Source organism: Triturus cristatus, chromosome 10 (genome assembly GCF_964204655.1).
Source record: "Triturus cristatus chromosome 10, aTriCri1.1, whole genome shotgun sequence".
Taxonomy (NCBI): Eukaryota; Metazoa; Chordata; class Amphibia; order Caudata; family Salamandridae; genus Triturus; species Triturus cristatus.
The window spans coordinates 864,263,606-864,280,808 of NC_140593.1; the positions used below are offsets into that span (position 1 = coordinate 864,263,606).

General features: G+C 44.1%; 1 protein-coding gene across 1 annotated transcript in view; it reads right to left on the reverse strand.

Annotated features, from left to right (window-relative positions):
- LOC146796125 (uncharacterized) overlaps nt 1-17,203 on the reverse strand; it is a 97,329-nt gene that overhangs the window by 17,406 nt on the left and 62,720 nt on the right. The window contains exons 2-3 of the mRNA XM_085628501.1: nt 13,213-13,333; nt 11,074-11,187 (exon numbers count right to left, since the gene is read on the reverse strand). Coding sequence (XP_085484627.1) covers nt 11,074-11,187; nt 13,213-13,333 — 235 coding nt within the window. The remainder of the gene's footprint in view (nt 1-11,073; nt 11,188-13,212; nt 13,334-17,203) is intronic.

Here is a 17,203-nt window from a genome sequence, read left to right on the forward strand (position 1 = left end):
GCTTGTTGTGCCGATTGAACGGAGGGGACGTGGCTCCTCCCCCTGCACCTCCCCTCACTTCCTGCCGCCTGCCCTGACCCGCATAAAGCTTGAAGGGGTCACGGCCGCGCAGCAGAGAAACAGTGAGTGCCGCAAAGTTAAAGTTTGCCTAAATGTGCTGAACCTTATCTGCATTGCGTGGTAACCAATTGATTACTAATTGTGTTACTTTTGTGTGAGACCAGTCGCCGCTCTTTTAAAAAAAGACTTTATCTGTATTTTGTATTACTGTGTTCACTCACCCCGCCTTGCCACCAGTCACTCTCGAGGCATCCAGGGAGTCCATTGTCCCCCGGTCCGTCACGGCTTGTTGTGCCGATTGAACGGAGGGGACGTGGCTCCTCCCCCTGCACCTCCCTCACTTCCTGCCGCCTGCCCTGACCCGCATAAAACTAGATGGGGACAAGGCCGCGCCGCAGGCGCGCCCGTCTGCGCCTGTCCGCGGACGGTCGGGCCCACGGGCCAGATTCCCTGCCTCTCCTCTAAAATACTCCACGATTGAGCTCAGTGAGCTGCATGGGAAACAGGAGATTGCTACCCACACCCGCCTCGGCTTGGCTGAAGCAGGAATCTTACAAAACAGAACCACCTTCCCTGAAGTTCTCTTCACTCATAATTCTGACACTCTCACTACTGGCATTCCGCCCAACACCCTCAGTACTCAGAGCCAAGGGGGCCTTTCTGTCATATACTTAAACACTCGATCTATGGTGAAACACCAACTTGAGATCTTCCAACTTTTACAGTTGGAAAGGCCTGATCTACTTCTCCTCACGGAAACATGGCTCACCGATGAATCCATACCGGATATTCTGGCAGCCTTGCCAGATAACTACTATATCCTACAAACCAACCGAACCTCAGGGAAAGCGGGTGGCGGAGTCGCAGCCATTATCCTCAAGGACCATCAGTTTAAGACTCTGGAGATTAAGGGTGTGCCCTCTGTTGATAGTCTAGTCTTTAAACTAGAATCCCCCCAATCATCCTTCACCTGCGCCCTCTTTTATAGACCCCCCTGCTGTATGCCCACTTTTCCCCAGGCTTTGGGAGAAATGATCTCTCATCTGGCGATTGTTCATGCCAGACTCCTTATCATAGGGAACTTCAATTACTGGCCCCTAGATGTAATGGAGAGCGTCAGCACTATTGAACTAACGGATCTTCTGTTAGGTATGAACTGCACCCAACACATGCAGGTACCCACCCATACAAAGGGACATATTTTAGACCAGGTCTGGACAGCTAATATGACCCCCTCGACCCTTTTGATCTCTCCGTGTACCTGGTCGGATCATCATTTTGTGTCCTTCACTCTGCCGGAAGTTCAGCCCTCTAAACCTAAACCGACCAAAAACCTCAAGTCAAGGAGCTGGAAAAATGCTAACACTGATCTTTTCTGCTCAAATCTTACTCTTACGGCCCCTGTTACCACAGAGTCAATCCATGCTCAGGCCACAAATCTCAAGTTATGGCTTGAATCTGCAAGTGAGTGCGTCGCCCCGCTTAAACATACTAAAACCTTTAGACCACATGACGCTCAGCGATGGTTCTCCGCGGACCTAAAAATTAAGAATCTTGCACTCAGACAAGCTGAGCGCAAGTGGAGACTCCACTATTACTCAGTTGACAAAAACATTTATACCAATTTATTAAAGGAATACAAAAACTGCCATTCTCCAAACCAAAGTGGACTACTTCTCCAAAAAAGTCGTGGACTCAGCTAATAAAGCCAAAGACATCTTTTCCATAGTCAGCGAGCTATCTATACCTGACAGAATAGTGCCTAAGCTAACCCCCTCTCAATCTCTCTGCGATTCACTCAACTCCTACTTTATGGACAAGCTCACTGATATTAAAGCCAGCATTTCACCCTCCAGCACCCCCCCCCCCCCAATCCTCCTAACACCAAGGACTTGTCACCCCCGATGACCCAGCTCCCCCTAATCTCCTTGGAAACCTTTTTGGGGCTACTAAAAAGAGTTGGCTCAGGGTCCCCAACAGATTTTTGCCCCCCTCACGTCTTTCAGGAAACCTTTTCCAGGTGTCCTGACCATCCTCTTTCTCTACTAAATAAATCACTTGAAGAGGGCATAGTCCCCGACATCTTTAAATCTGCGGAAATCATCCCCATATTGAGGAAACCGGGTGCTGCCCCCTCTATCCCTGGCAACTACCGCCCTATATCACTCCTACCATTCCTTGGAAAGGTCCAGAGGCTTATGTCTCCACACAACTAAGCTCTTTTGTCGAACTGCATCATACTCTGGACCCCCACCAGGCCGGCTTTCGACCCTCACACTCCACTGAATCTGTCATTCTGACAGTTATGGACGAGCTCAGAGGGAGTGCTGATAAAGGGCTTACTCAGGCTCTGGTCCTCCTGGATCTGTCCGCGGCTTTTGACACCGTCGACCATAACATCCTTCTGGACCGTGTCAATAATGCCAGGATCCAGGGGCGGGCTCTGGATTGGCTCTCTTCTTTCCTCAGCAACAGATTTCAATCAGTCCGTCTCGCCAATTTCTCGTCAAAAGAGAGGAAACTCTCTTGCGGAGTCCCTCAGGGCTCCTCCCTCTCCCCGCTCCTTTTTAATCTCTACCTTCTTCCATTAATTTCATCTCTTCGGTGCAGGGAAGTCGTAACTTACAATTATGCGGATGACCTTCAGCTGGTTTTCAATATTAGCCTCCTCCCCTCCTCGCTAACTCACTTCCAAGACACTATGACCTTTATTAGCGAATGGATGAATGGAAACCAGCTGAAACTCAATCCTGGCAAAACGGAGTTAATTCTCACGGGTGGCCCTGCAAACCCATGGAACTCCAACTTCTGGCCATCCTACTTAGGCAACCCCCCTTCCCCAGTCAGCTCCGCCAAGAGCCTTGGAATACTGGTCAGCAACGACCTCTCGATGAAGGCCCAGATCAGCTCAGTGGTCTCAGCCTGCTTCTTCCAACTGCGCCGAATCAAGAAAATTAGCAGATTCCTATCTCAAGAAGCCTTGACCTTAGTAATCTTAGCCCTGGTCATTTCCCGACTGGACTTTTCCAACTGCTTCTACATAGGCATCCCAGCATATCAGCTTAGGTGCCTCCAACTTGTCCAGAACCAGGCTGCCAGACTGATTTTTCATCAGCCTAGATGGCACCGTATTCAGCCTCTAATGAAGGACCTTCACTGGCTGCCAGTGGCCAAACGAGGTCTTTTCAAACTGGGTTGCACCATCTTCAAATCTCTGTACGGAAACGCGCCAGCTTTCATCTCATCAAAAATCATACGCTTCGTCCCCAACCGCTTCCTCCGGTCTATTCACCGAAACCTGCTAGTCATCCCTACCTTTAAATGCAAAAAATTGGGCGGTGCTCGTTTTGGAGTATTGGCACCGCAGTTCTGGAACTCACTTCCTCTGGAGATAAGAACAGCCACCACCTATGCCTCATTCAGGAAACTACTGAAGACTTGGCTATTCTCTCAGGCCTATGACAACTAGCCCTTGTCCCTTTGCCGCCTCTTGTTTCTCCTAGCGCCAAGAAACCGTTTGGTGAACGCGCGCTTAACAAATTCCCTGTAACAGAACATAACTGCTTGTCCTATGTTAGCTTGTTGACGTGCCAATACATCCACACAATTATGTTTGATAAATGTGCGTGGTGTAGACCATGTAGCTGCCTTACATTTGTCAGCTATGGGAATGTCTCCTAAAAAGGCCATAGATGCTCCTATTTTGCAAGTAGAATGTGCTCAAGGAGGTATAGTTAAAGTTCTTTTAGCTTTAACATAACACATTTGAATACATTTAACAATCCATCTAGAAATACTGGAATTAGAGATAGGATTTTTTTTATGCGGTAGAGCAAAGGCAACTAGAAGTTGTTTTGTTTTGCGCAAAACCTTTGTCCTATCAATATAATATAATAGTGCTCTTTTGGCATCAAGTGTATGTAAAGCTCTTTCTGCTACTGAATCAGATCGAAAGAACAACACAGGTAACTCAACTGATTGTTTAATATGAAAAGCAGAGACATCTTTTGGAAGGAATTTTGGGTTTGTACGAAGAACCACTCGAAGTGATCGCAATGAGAAAGGTAACCTTCCACGAAAGAAATTGTAATGAAATGTAGTGTGACAGTTCAAAAGGTGAACCCATAAGCCTTGTGAGAACAATGTTAAGGTGCAGGTTATACCCTAGGTGGTATTATTCTTTAAAGGCCTTCCATAAAGGCCTTAATTACTGGAACTTTGAATAGGCATAAATGTCTTTTTTTAAGATGTGCAGCTACTGCTGCATGTAGTCGAATGGATGTGTAGGCTAAGCCAACTCGCTCTAGATGCAAAAGATAACAAATAACATTTTGTATAGATACATCTAGCTGATCAATTGTGTTATTATAATATATCATATAGGACGATGCGCTGGCATCTGTAGTGTTAGTCTTGGAGCCTCTTCTGTAGGAGCGACGAAAGGAAACTCTCGTAGGACACTGAAGTGCTCCCATTGATTTTGCCACTTCTGTATACGTTTTTATTTTTCAAGCGATTATTATCACATGGTGCATTAAGAATAGTTTGTTGAACTTCTGGTTTGAAACCAGAAATTGAGCCATGCAGGTCTCCTTAGTAGAATGCTGATATTGACTCCTCTAGCTGTAGTATCTGCAGCATCCAATGCACGTCTGATAGAGGAATTGGAGATAAGCGTGCATTCCTGCACTATTCCCTGCCCCTTTTTCTTGTGTTTTTCTGGGAAAAACTAATAGTTCTTACATCTCATCCCAGCGTGCCCTAACATACCTAGCCCATAGGTCTTGTGTATTGGCTATGCGCCAATGGTTGGCTAATTGAGCAGTTACACTTTACCCCGAGGCATATATTAAATATAATTCTTTATCAGGAGGTGTTGCGTCTGAGGTTTGTAAATTTGCCCTTTTCAAAAGATGGGTCCCTGTGGTGGTTACTCGAACCAAGAGTTATGTGGGGCAACTGACCACAGAGATTGGGGTCACTTGAAGTCCCCTACGTTGCAGTAGTTGGACAGCTGATGCCGCACTACTGATCACACCACACTATGGTTGGATGCAAACTCTTTTGTGAGGGCTGATATCCTCGAGTATGATGAATCCGAATTTGGACAGCACTCGTGGATCCACCAGACTCGGGTATAGATGTTGGCTTTTTTGGATTTTTTTTTTTGTCGTGCTCAGCAATTGGAAGCAGCCAAACTGCTGCGGTGGCCTGTTTTTGGCTCTTTCAGCTCTTGTGGTCTTGGACCTAGTTCCAGGGGATCAGGCAACTGATCCTTGGAGTCACTGGTTTTGATGAAGCTGGGAAATCAACGTTTCCTAGGGTTATGAGCCACAGACACAGTCCTAATCGCACTACCCCAAAAATGCAGCAGGTGCATTCTTCTCAATGGTGCAGCCTTTCTTTGCATGGTTCAAGGGCAGCAGGGCAGTCCTTCTTCGGTCGTCTCTTCTTTGCCAGTGTGAACTAAGGGGTAGGGTAACAGGGGTGCCATATTTATCCCAGAAATGAGCCCAGAGGGGCCCACACGGTCATTAGCCAATGGGCTACGGAGTCCCCTCTTCTCTAGTGACCAGGTTCCTGTGATGTGTGGCACCTGGCTATCCCAGAGTACCCCATTCTTGCCCCTTTCAAGATGGCTGTTAAGATGTGCAGTAGAGAAGAAGACACGGAGCCAACAAGTAAAGGGGAGTACTTTACTGGAAGCACAACCTGGCGTCCGACCACCTCAACGAGACAGCTGCACCTGTCAGTCGTGGAGTGCCGTCAGCCTCACATTCTAGGTGAGAACAAAGAACAAGAACGAACGAACGTACGGAACCTGAGGACTCCAACTAAGGTAAGAGCAATTATAAATACGTTTAACATCACATCACATCCTCTTCCCTTAATACGCAATAAAGAAAACGCAGAAGAAGGAAGGCAACAGAAAAGAAGAAGAAGAAAGAAAGAAGAGAAGAGAGAAATACAAAAAAAAACTCCAGATCTAACATAATCCTGAAGATATACAGGGGGTTTGCGATTCCTAACAGGCAACTCAACATCCGAAGAGCTTGACAACCCCACCTGAACTTCCTCCCTAATGCTTTGAGAATCAGAAAGCAAATCATTGGAACATGAAAGATCTTTCACCAATCTGGACTGAGTATCATGCCCAATAACCTTATCTGGCATGTACATTACTCCAGAACAACCTTCTTCGCCTGCGGAACCTCTGGAAACAGAACCACCTTTTTGGTACAAAGCCACTCTGCGTAAATTCCAACACCTCTCCTCCTTCAGTGACAACAAAATACTTTCCCACACTGACAACTCGGAAAGGTCCTTTAAACTTGGTAAGACCACCTCTAATTCTTCCAGACTTCAATTTGACCCAATCACCAACAGAGATTTTAGAAAGAGAAACAAAGACAGGCTCCTCGCCAGAAGATACCCAATTTTTGAGCCAAGATGGGACAAGGCGTCAACCAGGAAGACGCCCCCACATAATAAGGAAAGGAGACTTCTGAGTAGCACAATGAGGAGTGGCACAATAAGCCCACAACATATCTTGAATTGACGTTTGGGAGCTAATTCATTAACTAGAGTAAGTTGTAAGGTTCCTTTAATAAGTCTGTTCGCCCTTTCCACAATGCCATTCCCCATGGGATTGTAAAGAGAAGTACACGAATGCCTCACACCACACTTCTCCAGAAAACAACGCATCTCACCAGAAGTGAGTTGAGTCCCATTGTCGGTAAGTAAGACCTGCGGAATACCCTCATGCAAAAACAAAGCCTCCAACACCGCAATCGTGGACATAGAGGTAATATCTTTCAAAAATTCAAGATGCAACCACCTCGAATGCACATCAACAATGACAGCTGCAAACCTCATGTCTAAAGACAGCTCAGAAAGAGGACCAATAAAATCAAGGCAAATAGTATGCCACGGTTTCCCAGGATCCTCAATATGACCCATCGAACTCTGAGAACCAACTTTCAATCTCTTCTCACTCTCTTTACAGAGAGCACAGTCAACTACCCAGCGCCTGATTTGATCATCCATAGCAGGCCACCAGAATTCCTGTTTGATGCGCCTGATAGTCATACCATGCCCCAAGTGACCCTCATGCGCAAGTTTAAAATTGCGCAACCTGAGATTAGCCGAAGGCACAAATCTCTCACCTCTCATAATAACATCCTTACCTCTCAGAGACAATTCATCCAATAATTTCCAATACGGCCTCACGGGTGTGGAGACCAAACTCTCACGAGGTGAACCATTCTTGACGAGTACAATAACGTCCTGCAAAACAGAATCATTGTCATGGCCTCAGACCACTGTGACTTAGAGAAAGAGCCCAAACTGCATTCAGCTACATCAAAAACAAATGCAACAGCTTCCTCACTTTCCAGTTTCTGGACTACTTCCTTGTCCACTGCTTCACAATCAAGTGACATGCGTGACAAGCAATCAGCTTGTAAATTTCTCCTACCATGAATGAATTCAACATCATAAAGGTACTCTTTTAACCTCGCAGCAAATCTGGCAAGACGCGCTGAACCTTTCCCAGCCCCCCCCCCCCTGCCAACAGAATTTTCATTAAAGGATTGTGATTCGTCCTTAACACAAACCTAGATCCCCACAAATATACTCTGAAATATTCCACTCCCCACGCTGCAGCAAGAGCCTCGCGCTCTATCACTGAATAATTCCTTTCAGCTTGGGTAAGAGTTCGATGCAAATGCAATTGTCCTTTCAGTGCCTTTCTGAAATTGGGAAAGTACCACACCAATACCAGTCAAACTAGCATCAACTGTAAGAAACGATTTGCAGGAAACACTGAAAGGCGCAAGAATACCAGCATTGCAAATGTGCTCCTTTATTCTAGAAAAGGCATTAGACTCATTACTGCCCCAATCAAATTTGCAACCTTTACGAAGAAGTTTCCTTAAAGGTTCAGATAAATCAGCAAATCCCCGCACAAATTTAGCATAATACCTGAGTTGGTCCTTGTCTTTTGGAGACGGAGCGCTTCTAATGGCTTCCAATAGATTCTTTTTGGGAGAAATGCCACCACTTGAGATAGAATACCCCAAATAATCAACTTGATTGGTGAGGAAATGACATTTATCTTTGACTGTGAGACCCTGTTGTTCAAGTTTCCACAAAACTTGTCTAAGGGATGCATTGTGCTCTTGAATGGTTTTCCCTGAAACCAAAATGTCATCTTGGAAATAAACTACACCAGACAGGCCTTTGAGCATATTCGACATCATTCTTTGGAAAACACTCGCAGCCGAAGCTAGCCCAAAGGGCATACGAGTGTACTGAAAGATGCCTTCCGTTGTGATGAATGCTGTAAGGGATTTAGAGTCTGGGTGCAATTTGATCTGGTGATAAGCACTACGCAGATCAATCTTGGAAAAGTACTTACCACCCCCAACAGACTGCACCAACTCATTAATATTAGGCAGTGGGAATGTGTCAGTAACAATATCTCTATTTAAGGACCTGAGATCAATGCAGAAACGGAGCAGACCATCTGATTTAAGCGTCAAAACTACCGGAGAAATCCAAGAGGACGCCTCTACAGGTTCAATAATTCCAGATGTCAACAAATCATCCAACAAATCTTTGAGACCCTGCCTCACTGATAGAGGAACCTTCCTAAACGTGTGTTGTACCGGGGACGCATCAGGCTTAAGAATAATTGGATGCTGATATCCTTTGACACAACCAAGCCTATCCTCGAACACTCTGTGAGAATCTCTAAGAATGTCATGAACTTGTATGTCATCTTATACAACCATTATTTGATATGGAGCCCTGGGATTAATGACATATGAAGGTCATATTGGTGCATCCAACCCAAGATCGGGAAAATGTCACAGCAAGGAGTAGCCTAGCGCGCGCCTCAAACGGCAGCAGGAAGCCAAATGCCCAATAAAACACAACAAACAGTACCTCCAAATGCAGGAAAACATGAAGATCAGCGTGGCGAAAGTAGATAACAAAGTCTTCGTCCTCCGAAGCGTTGAGAAGGCAGCATAGACCAGAGGAAGTAGAACAGAAAATGAAGAGATACCACCAGGTTGTGCTTCAGGAATCCCAGGAGTAAGAAGATTGTCACCAAAATTGTTAAGATGTGCAGTAGAGAAGAAGACACGGAGCCAGCAAGTAAAGGGGAGTACTTTACTGGAAGCACAACCTGGCGTCCGACCACCTCAACGAGACAGCTGCAACTGTCAGTCGTGGAGTGCAGTCAGCCTCACATTCTAGGTGAGAACAAAGAACAAGAAGAACAAACGTACGGAGCCTGAGGACTCCAACTAAGGTAAGAGCAATTATAAATACGTTTAACATCACATCAATGGCATACACTTCCTCAGTCATGAGGAGCCCACCCTCGAGGTAAGGCTACAGCAGGGCTACAAACCCACGGGAAAATGGTTTGGACACAGGATTCTCTCCCTTAACTCTGTCCCCTAAATGTCTGAAGGAACAAAAGGCATACTGCTCAGGGATGTTGTCACAAGCGGCCCTTCAAAGGCGGCTTCAGCTCTGAAGCCTGTCTTTTGGGCTAACATCCTGAGTGGCCATCCTGGGAGGGGAGGTGACACCTCGCTCTGTAGCAACTGCCTTTGTTTCCGGGCCTGGGAGTCGTTCACATGTCTCCCCAGGCGGTCAGAAACCCATCTATGTGTCAGTGCCTTTGTGGAGCTACTGGACTGCAGAGTGGCAACTTTCTAAAAGTTGCTTAACTTTAATAGTGACTTTAAAACTGGCCTAGGAATCAGATCGGCTTTAATGACAAACTTAATTTGATACCTTACTTGACATTGTTAGATGGTCCCGTTCAGAAGTTAACCGGACTAGGTAGCTAGACAGTAACCTGGAGTCAACCAACGGGGGCCCCTAAACTTTCCATAGCAAAACAATTTGGAAGTGTTGCAGCTAAGACATATAGAAATTCATATGTCTTACTTAGTAATATACAGCTCCCTGCCATAGGACTCTATAGGCCTTCCTTGGGGGAGACTTGCATATATTAGTTAAGGTAAGCGGTAGCTTTGACATGAGGTATAATGGCAAAGTCGAAACGGCAGTGTCGCACACTGTCTTGTCAGTCTTCAGTGGCAGGCTAGGGTCAATTTTTTTCTCTGTCACATGCAGAGTGGGACAAACAGGGCTGCAGCCTTGGGTGAACACTCTCTCTTACATGCCATGGGTACCATATACTAGCGACTTGTAAGTCAGTACTTGCCAATTGAGTGTATCAAATTTAACATAACTTAGAACAATGGTACTGAAGCCTGGTTAGCAGGCCTCAGTACACTCTCAAAGTCGAAACACCAGCAGCTAATAGTCCAAATGGGGCAAACAGTGGGGGGGAAACCTTCAAAAAGCCTGTTTCCTTACAGTACTGAAAAAAAGTTAAGTTACAGAAATGTTTAAGTTACCTTTGTGAATCAGGCCCAATTTTATTTATTCCAATCGGCTCTCCAGAAGCGACAAGGTATGTCCGCAGAGTAGTTTGAGCAGAGGCAACATTTTGCATATGCTTGCCACTTACACAAACTCAGCAGGACAACTAGTATGGGAACTCTAATGTATTATCCAAAAACAGTAATATATTACCCAAAATAAACAGTCCTGGATATTGAGGCAATTCTTTTATTGAATGCACCGATAGATTCACGATGATGAAATACTGATAGTCCCAAGGGACACCAACACAATAGAATGGAGCGAAGGAGTTTTAAAATAAGTCATGAAGATTATGGTGGCTCAAATAAACAAAGAACTACAGAGAAATGACGTGTTGATATGCAATTGATGGTTTCAATTGTGACACAGTAAGAAGTAATGGTTGTGATTTTATCCTGGTTGTCCAGTTGGTTCACACTCTAGTCTCATGATTAAATGTACTTGCACCATAAGATCTCTAAACATCCTTTAGTGTTCAAGGTGCTCTATGGGAGGACAAATAACGTGGTTGTGTGAACATTCAGTTCAGTCCTTACTTACCCTGGTTGAATCTTGAAAGTGCTTCTCCTACTTTGGGGACATAATGATCTATCACATTTGTCTCTTCCTCTCCTTCAGAATTGATCATTATTTCAGGGTCTACGATTGAAGAACCTGATTAATTCAAAAGAAATTCTGATTATGCTTCGCTGTCAAAGTTGGCAGTCTTAAAAATAAAATCTTAGCGCATTTGTAATAACTCCATGAAATGTGGTTCAGTTATACTTAATGTTATTATTACGGCCATTACAGCTACTAAAACTGTTCATAATTACCATAGCAATCAGATCAAGACATTCAACAATATTAACATAAATAGTTAATCTTAATATTTTAGTTATTGAGCACTAGAAATCATTATCTGAATTATCATCATTAGCTTCCAATAGAAAGTTAGACACAGATCGCATGTTCTTCCCACCACACCCTGTTATGGAGGGACAGCCATGCAGTGCAGTACAGGAAGTGGCATCCAAGCTGTCCCATATCAGGACTGTCGCGGGTCAGGGGCATATGTGAACAGCCGGTGTGCTCTTGACACATCCCAATTAAGGCACATTAGGTAGTGATATTGCCTATCTGTCCGCTTACTAAGATTTGAAATTAAAAATGTCTGTATTTTTCAATAAGTAAGAGACACGAGTCCCTGAACATTCATACTCGGTTGGGCATATTTAAAGATATATATTTTTATTAGTGGGAAGCACGGGCTTCCTTGACACACGCTGAAATATTACGATTCAAGAAAAATTTAAAAACGTTCACTGGTTTAGCCCCAAATCAGAAAACTATGAGCCCTAAACTACAAGAGAACCACACAAAGGGGCTTATTTACAAGCCTCTTGTGCCGCGCGGCCGTTACTTTTAATATTGGAAAAAGGGGCATGTAAATAAGCCTCAAAGATTTTAATTCAGCGGGTCATGACGGCACTAGCCTGTATGGGTCAATTCTGCCAGTCCAGCCTTACTTGTCTTTAAAGTTAGAATTCTGCCAGTCCTGGTTTGGTTGGTTGTGGAGAGGACTGCAGCCTTTCAATAAGTATCTTAATCCAGGAGAGGGGAAAAAATACTTGTTAAAGCTTTGTCAGCACTGTGTATTTCCCTTTTGTGAAACCCGCACAGTCATGTCTTAGTCCATTTCTCCATAGCTAGGGTCCGAAGCTCTCATGAGGGGAGCGGGGAGGTGGCGTTGGTGGTGGACGGACCTATTCCACATTTACAGTTTGATGTAGGTTGGCTGGTACGTTTATAGGGTTCCAATGGGTGTAGCCCTACAGCCAAGTTAGTAGATTGAAATCTAGGATTCCCAACACCACCGAATGTTTCAGTTATAGGAAGACATCGCAATTAATTCGGAGTGAGAAGTATTCCCTTTTTGATCTCATTTTTTGGAAACTAGATAACGTGTTTTTGCTCCAGCGGATTGGCCCAAGAGATTTCGCAAGGCTTAATTCCAGTAATTCACAGTTTTGAGAAAAAAGTGATAATACGATGTTGCTGTTTGAAACAAATAAGAGGATATTTATTTATTCTACTGGTCACATTCATGGTTACCATCTGTTAAAGTTTCAAATCACAGAGTAAAGTATAATTACTTTTTCCTATTTGTCAATTCAGCAAGTAATGGGCTTGACCAATAGCATACTCAACTTGTTGGTGGCTCCACCCCGAGCTCTGTCCATCCTATGCACACGAGTTCTCTCCTCTGGTCTTACTCCTTTTAGCTAGAGATGGATTGCCTACCTACCGGCTCCTAGGACCCTTCTGTTGTGGCAGACACCACAACTGGCATCCTACCCACAGAAGACTTTGCTTTCGGCCACTCGCTCACTCGACGTCACTTCACACAAGGGATGCTGGCAAGCCATGATAGCCATACAATCACTGCAAACATCCAGAGGACACACATACAGGTGCCTGCCAGAGACCTGCTGACTTACTGACAGCTTTTCAATTTCTGGAGCCATCACTCCAGAATGTAGAACTCTGTCTTTACCAGGAGATAGTGTAGTTGTTAATAAAAACGTAATGTTAAGATTAAACTCATAAGATTAAACTCATTTGTAAAGATAATCAAATCCAAACTCTACATTTTAACATTACTATCTGACAGTTAAGTAATAGAAACAAGGATTTTACCGAGCTGCTCTTGTAAATGATTGCAGTCTTTGCTTGGGGCCACATGAAGCGCTTTCTGCCAGTCTTCAGAATCCTCATCCTCAGAAAAATAGAGTGTGCAGTCTCTTAGCACCACTGACACCTGAAACAAAAGAGTCCTTGATTAGCTCCTTAAAATAAAAATCACAGATCTAGGAAATCGCAACATACAAGATCTCAAAACCGAGACAAGAAATTACACAAAAACAGCAGGAAGTTTAGAAAAGCTCAAAGGTAAAGATGAAGGGATGAATTTTAAATATCAGATTGGACCAAGCCTGTTTAAACTTCTCCTGATAAAAGTTTACCTTAGGTGGTTTTCTTTCTCCGCAATTCTCTCATTTGTTAAAACACCCTCAGTGCAGCCGCAGTCCGTGCAGGTAACAGCGGTGGGGCCGGGTAAGGGAGGGGGGGGGGGGGGGGATTTCGAGAGACGATGCAGAGGGGAAAATGTATTATTACTTAATAATTAATTACCTGCACGGACCGCGGCTGCCTCTGTGGCTTTAATGCACAAAAATGGGGTCTCCCTTCAGAATGTAGTGAGGGGGCCCTGAGACTCATATCTCCCAGATATTCATAGGCCTTAGGCTGAATAGAGGCACCATGAAGGATGGAAGCCCACTGCACCGTAGGGGCTACATGGGACTACATTATGGCCCTGAAAGCCTTAGAATATTAAACATCTACTATAACTTAATATAGAAAGTCTACATCCAGAAAATATTGCAATAAAACACTAATTCGCATGAGTTACTTTCAAGATAAACGTCATTCATTTAGGAAATCTGATCGCTATTCCATAAATTGCACAGTCTATGTTCGCAGGCTTGTTCCAAGTACTGCATCCAAAAACCTTTTTTTCTAACCCTAATAGGATCACTTTTCTCCTATTAGAGTGAGGATTTCTGAAGGATTTACCACTTTTCTATAAATTGGCACCCAACCTATAAAGGCCGCCATGCTTAGCAGCGATCTAGAAGGGGGAGGGGGGGTAAAATAAAACCCCTTACCTTGTGCTTGAAATGGTAATAAGAAGTACCACAATATCTACCACCCCTCTGCTGTAATCCAAGTAAGATTGTTTTGACCATTTCTTCACAAAATTTTTGACATCGTAGTTAACAGTTTCGCTCATGTGACGTCACTGCATTCCAGGGCTACACATGTACACCAACGCATCACAATAGAAAACAGAATTGCAATCTTGATAGCAAGGCACATCTTACTTGCTGGGGAATAAGCCCTTTTGCTGATCTATGGCTCGAACACAGAAAAGGGATTTATTTATATCACACTCAGCATTGGTTGCAGGGTAACAAGCCTTGCAGCAGGGACCAGCACACCTGAAATATGCACCGTGGTGAAGCATGCACCAGTGCCTAGACAGAAAAGTCTTTGTTAACTCTATATGAAATACATCTTTCTCACTAGCCAGTGAAGTGTGGGTTTAACATGTGTATCCACACAAAGAGGATTACTCTTTGTTTCATCCAAGTTATATTGTGCATTACACCGTAGACCACCACACTATCATCTTTCTTCACTATTTTATGACGGTAATATGTGCACCACTAGTGGTAGACATGCCAGCACTTTGGATCCTTCAGAACACATGCTGTGCATTCCGACAGGGCCTTGCACACTATTATTTTTTTCTTGCTGCAAGTGTTCTGAAGAACAATGGTACCGACACTGTGTGGGGAACATCAACTATAAGAGTGTGTCACAACATTGATATGCACACCTATTTTCTAAACTGTGGAAGAGACAGTTAAGACAGGTTAAAGCAGAGAGACATCCCTGTAACCCATTAAGGAACTTGATGAAAGGAAGACAAACTCTGCCTGTTCTGTTCAACCTAAAAAAAAATTAAAAAAAGGTAGGGCAAACCAGGATGGAATAGGAACAATTTTTTTTTTTTTTTTTTAATTGACCAATAAATATTTGTTTTAGATATGGATACTAAATTCATAGAAAAGAAGGTAGCGCCTATACTGCAAAATAACACCACAGGCAGAATGTGTAACAAAGTAGGGCATTTCACCAAGGTGTGTGAAAGCCCATGCTGGAAACAGAGTAACAATGGTAGGATAGTGTGCTTATATCCAACCCAAGCTAAATCAGATTGATGAAGGGCTGGATGACATAGTTTTGGTAATAAGCACATGAAATGTGAAGGCAGGTCATCCATTACTTTGTGGGCCCCTATGCTGACATAAAGGTAGGGGAGAAAATACTACATCTTGTTGACTCGGTTGCGATGATCACCTTGGTAATTGAAAAACTGATAACACCTGGGGAAGCAGACTGCTTCAACCACCAGAACGGGTTTTTGTTTGGCATGAAGACTGATAAAGCTATTGGGTTTCTTTGACGACATACTTGAATTCAAGGGCAGGAAGATTGATGTAGCAGTTAAATGGTTGAAAATTTTAGGGTGGTTCCCTCAAGTCCTGGTTAAAAATTTAGAAACAGCAACGCCTCCTCCGCTAAGGCATAGGAATATTGCCCCACTGCTTCAAAGCAGTGCAAAGGAACAAATAAAATTATAATGAGGGAGCGTTATCATCATTTTACCTTTTGTATTGTAGTTGCCACAAGGTTAGGGCGGTGGGGGATGGGGGGGGGGGGGGGGGGGCAGAGCTCCACACGGCACATCCAAAAGTATTTTCAGAAAAACTAGGGAAGGTCAAAGGCTTCAAAACACAGGATCAGAGTCAAGGAGGGTACCATCTCCATAAAGCATAATAAGAGGAATATACCCTTTAGTATTTATGATTATTGGAAGAGGGAACTGGACAGTATATGCGGACTGGAGATCATTGAACCGGTGGAATCCGCTCGATGGCTTTCGTCGTTTGTTGTCTCACACAAACGCAATGGTGAACTCGGGATAACAGTTGACCTCCGCAGACTAAACAGAGAGATATGGGTGCACTTGCATTCCCTTCCAAACATAAGTGAGTTTTCAGTCACATTGGGTATTGGGTGGGCAACGTGTTTTTCCAAGCAAAACCTAGCTTTGGATTACCATTAAGCTGAACTGGAACAGGAATCCCAACATTACACTGCTTCAGTCTCCCCTTTTGGCATGTTTCAGTACAGTTGTATGCATTCTGGTTTATGTTGGATGTTTTTGTTTTTTAGCTCACGGTGTACCACATGTTTAAAACATCAAGGGGTTGTGACCCTTCAAGACGATGTACCTGTTTTTGCACAAGATAGGGATGAACATGATAAAGGTTTTGGACACGTTGCAGCATAGGGGTGTGGTGGTTAAGAGAGTGAAATTGGAGTACTTCAAGACCAATGTTGAGTAGTTGGGTTATGTGGTCTCTCAAGGTGGAATTTAGCCACATCAAGGTTTGCAAAAAACTATCCAGGATTGGCCACCACCAAAGGACAAGGTGGGGCAAAAGTCTTTCCTGGGGCTATGCAAAATCTATTCACATTTCATTCCAGAATATGCATTCTGTGTATAGTGTATGGCCAATATGCTTAAGAGGAGTGCTGTGTTTGAGTGGGGACAAGAGAGTGTAAGGGAGTTTGAATGGGTTAAAGAATAGTTGTTAAGTGTCAAAGCGCGGATTGTTTTTGATCCTGTACTGCCATGTTGTGCAACAATTTATGCTATCAATGTGAAATTGTGGCCAGTTCTGACACAAAGAAGATTCAAGCTAGCCTGGCTGATGAGGGGGGCGATACCCTGAAACCGGTCCAAGGAAGCTCATTTCTGGTCCAGGGAGAACCTGGTCTGGCAGTTCGGGCTGTACTTTTCCCATGGCAAGCAGGGTCAAGACTGATTTGCATATGGCTGATCTAAACTGGAATGACGTGGCATGCAAAAAAACAATGGATTTAACCCAGATCTGTGACTGGAGTGAATGTTTGATTTGTTCAGCATTCGGTCCATCATTTGTTCTTTTGCTTCACAGGCCCTTGGTGAATCAGAGTTGTGTTCTTCCGTGAC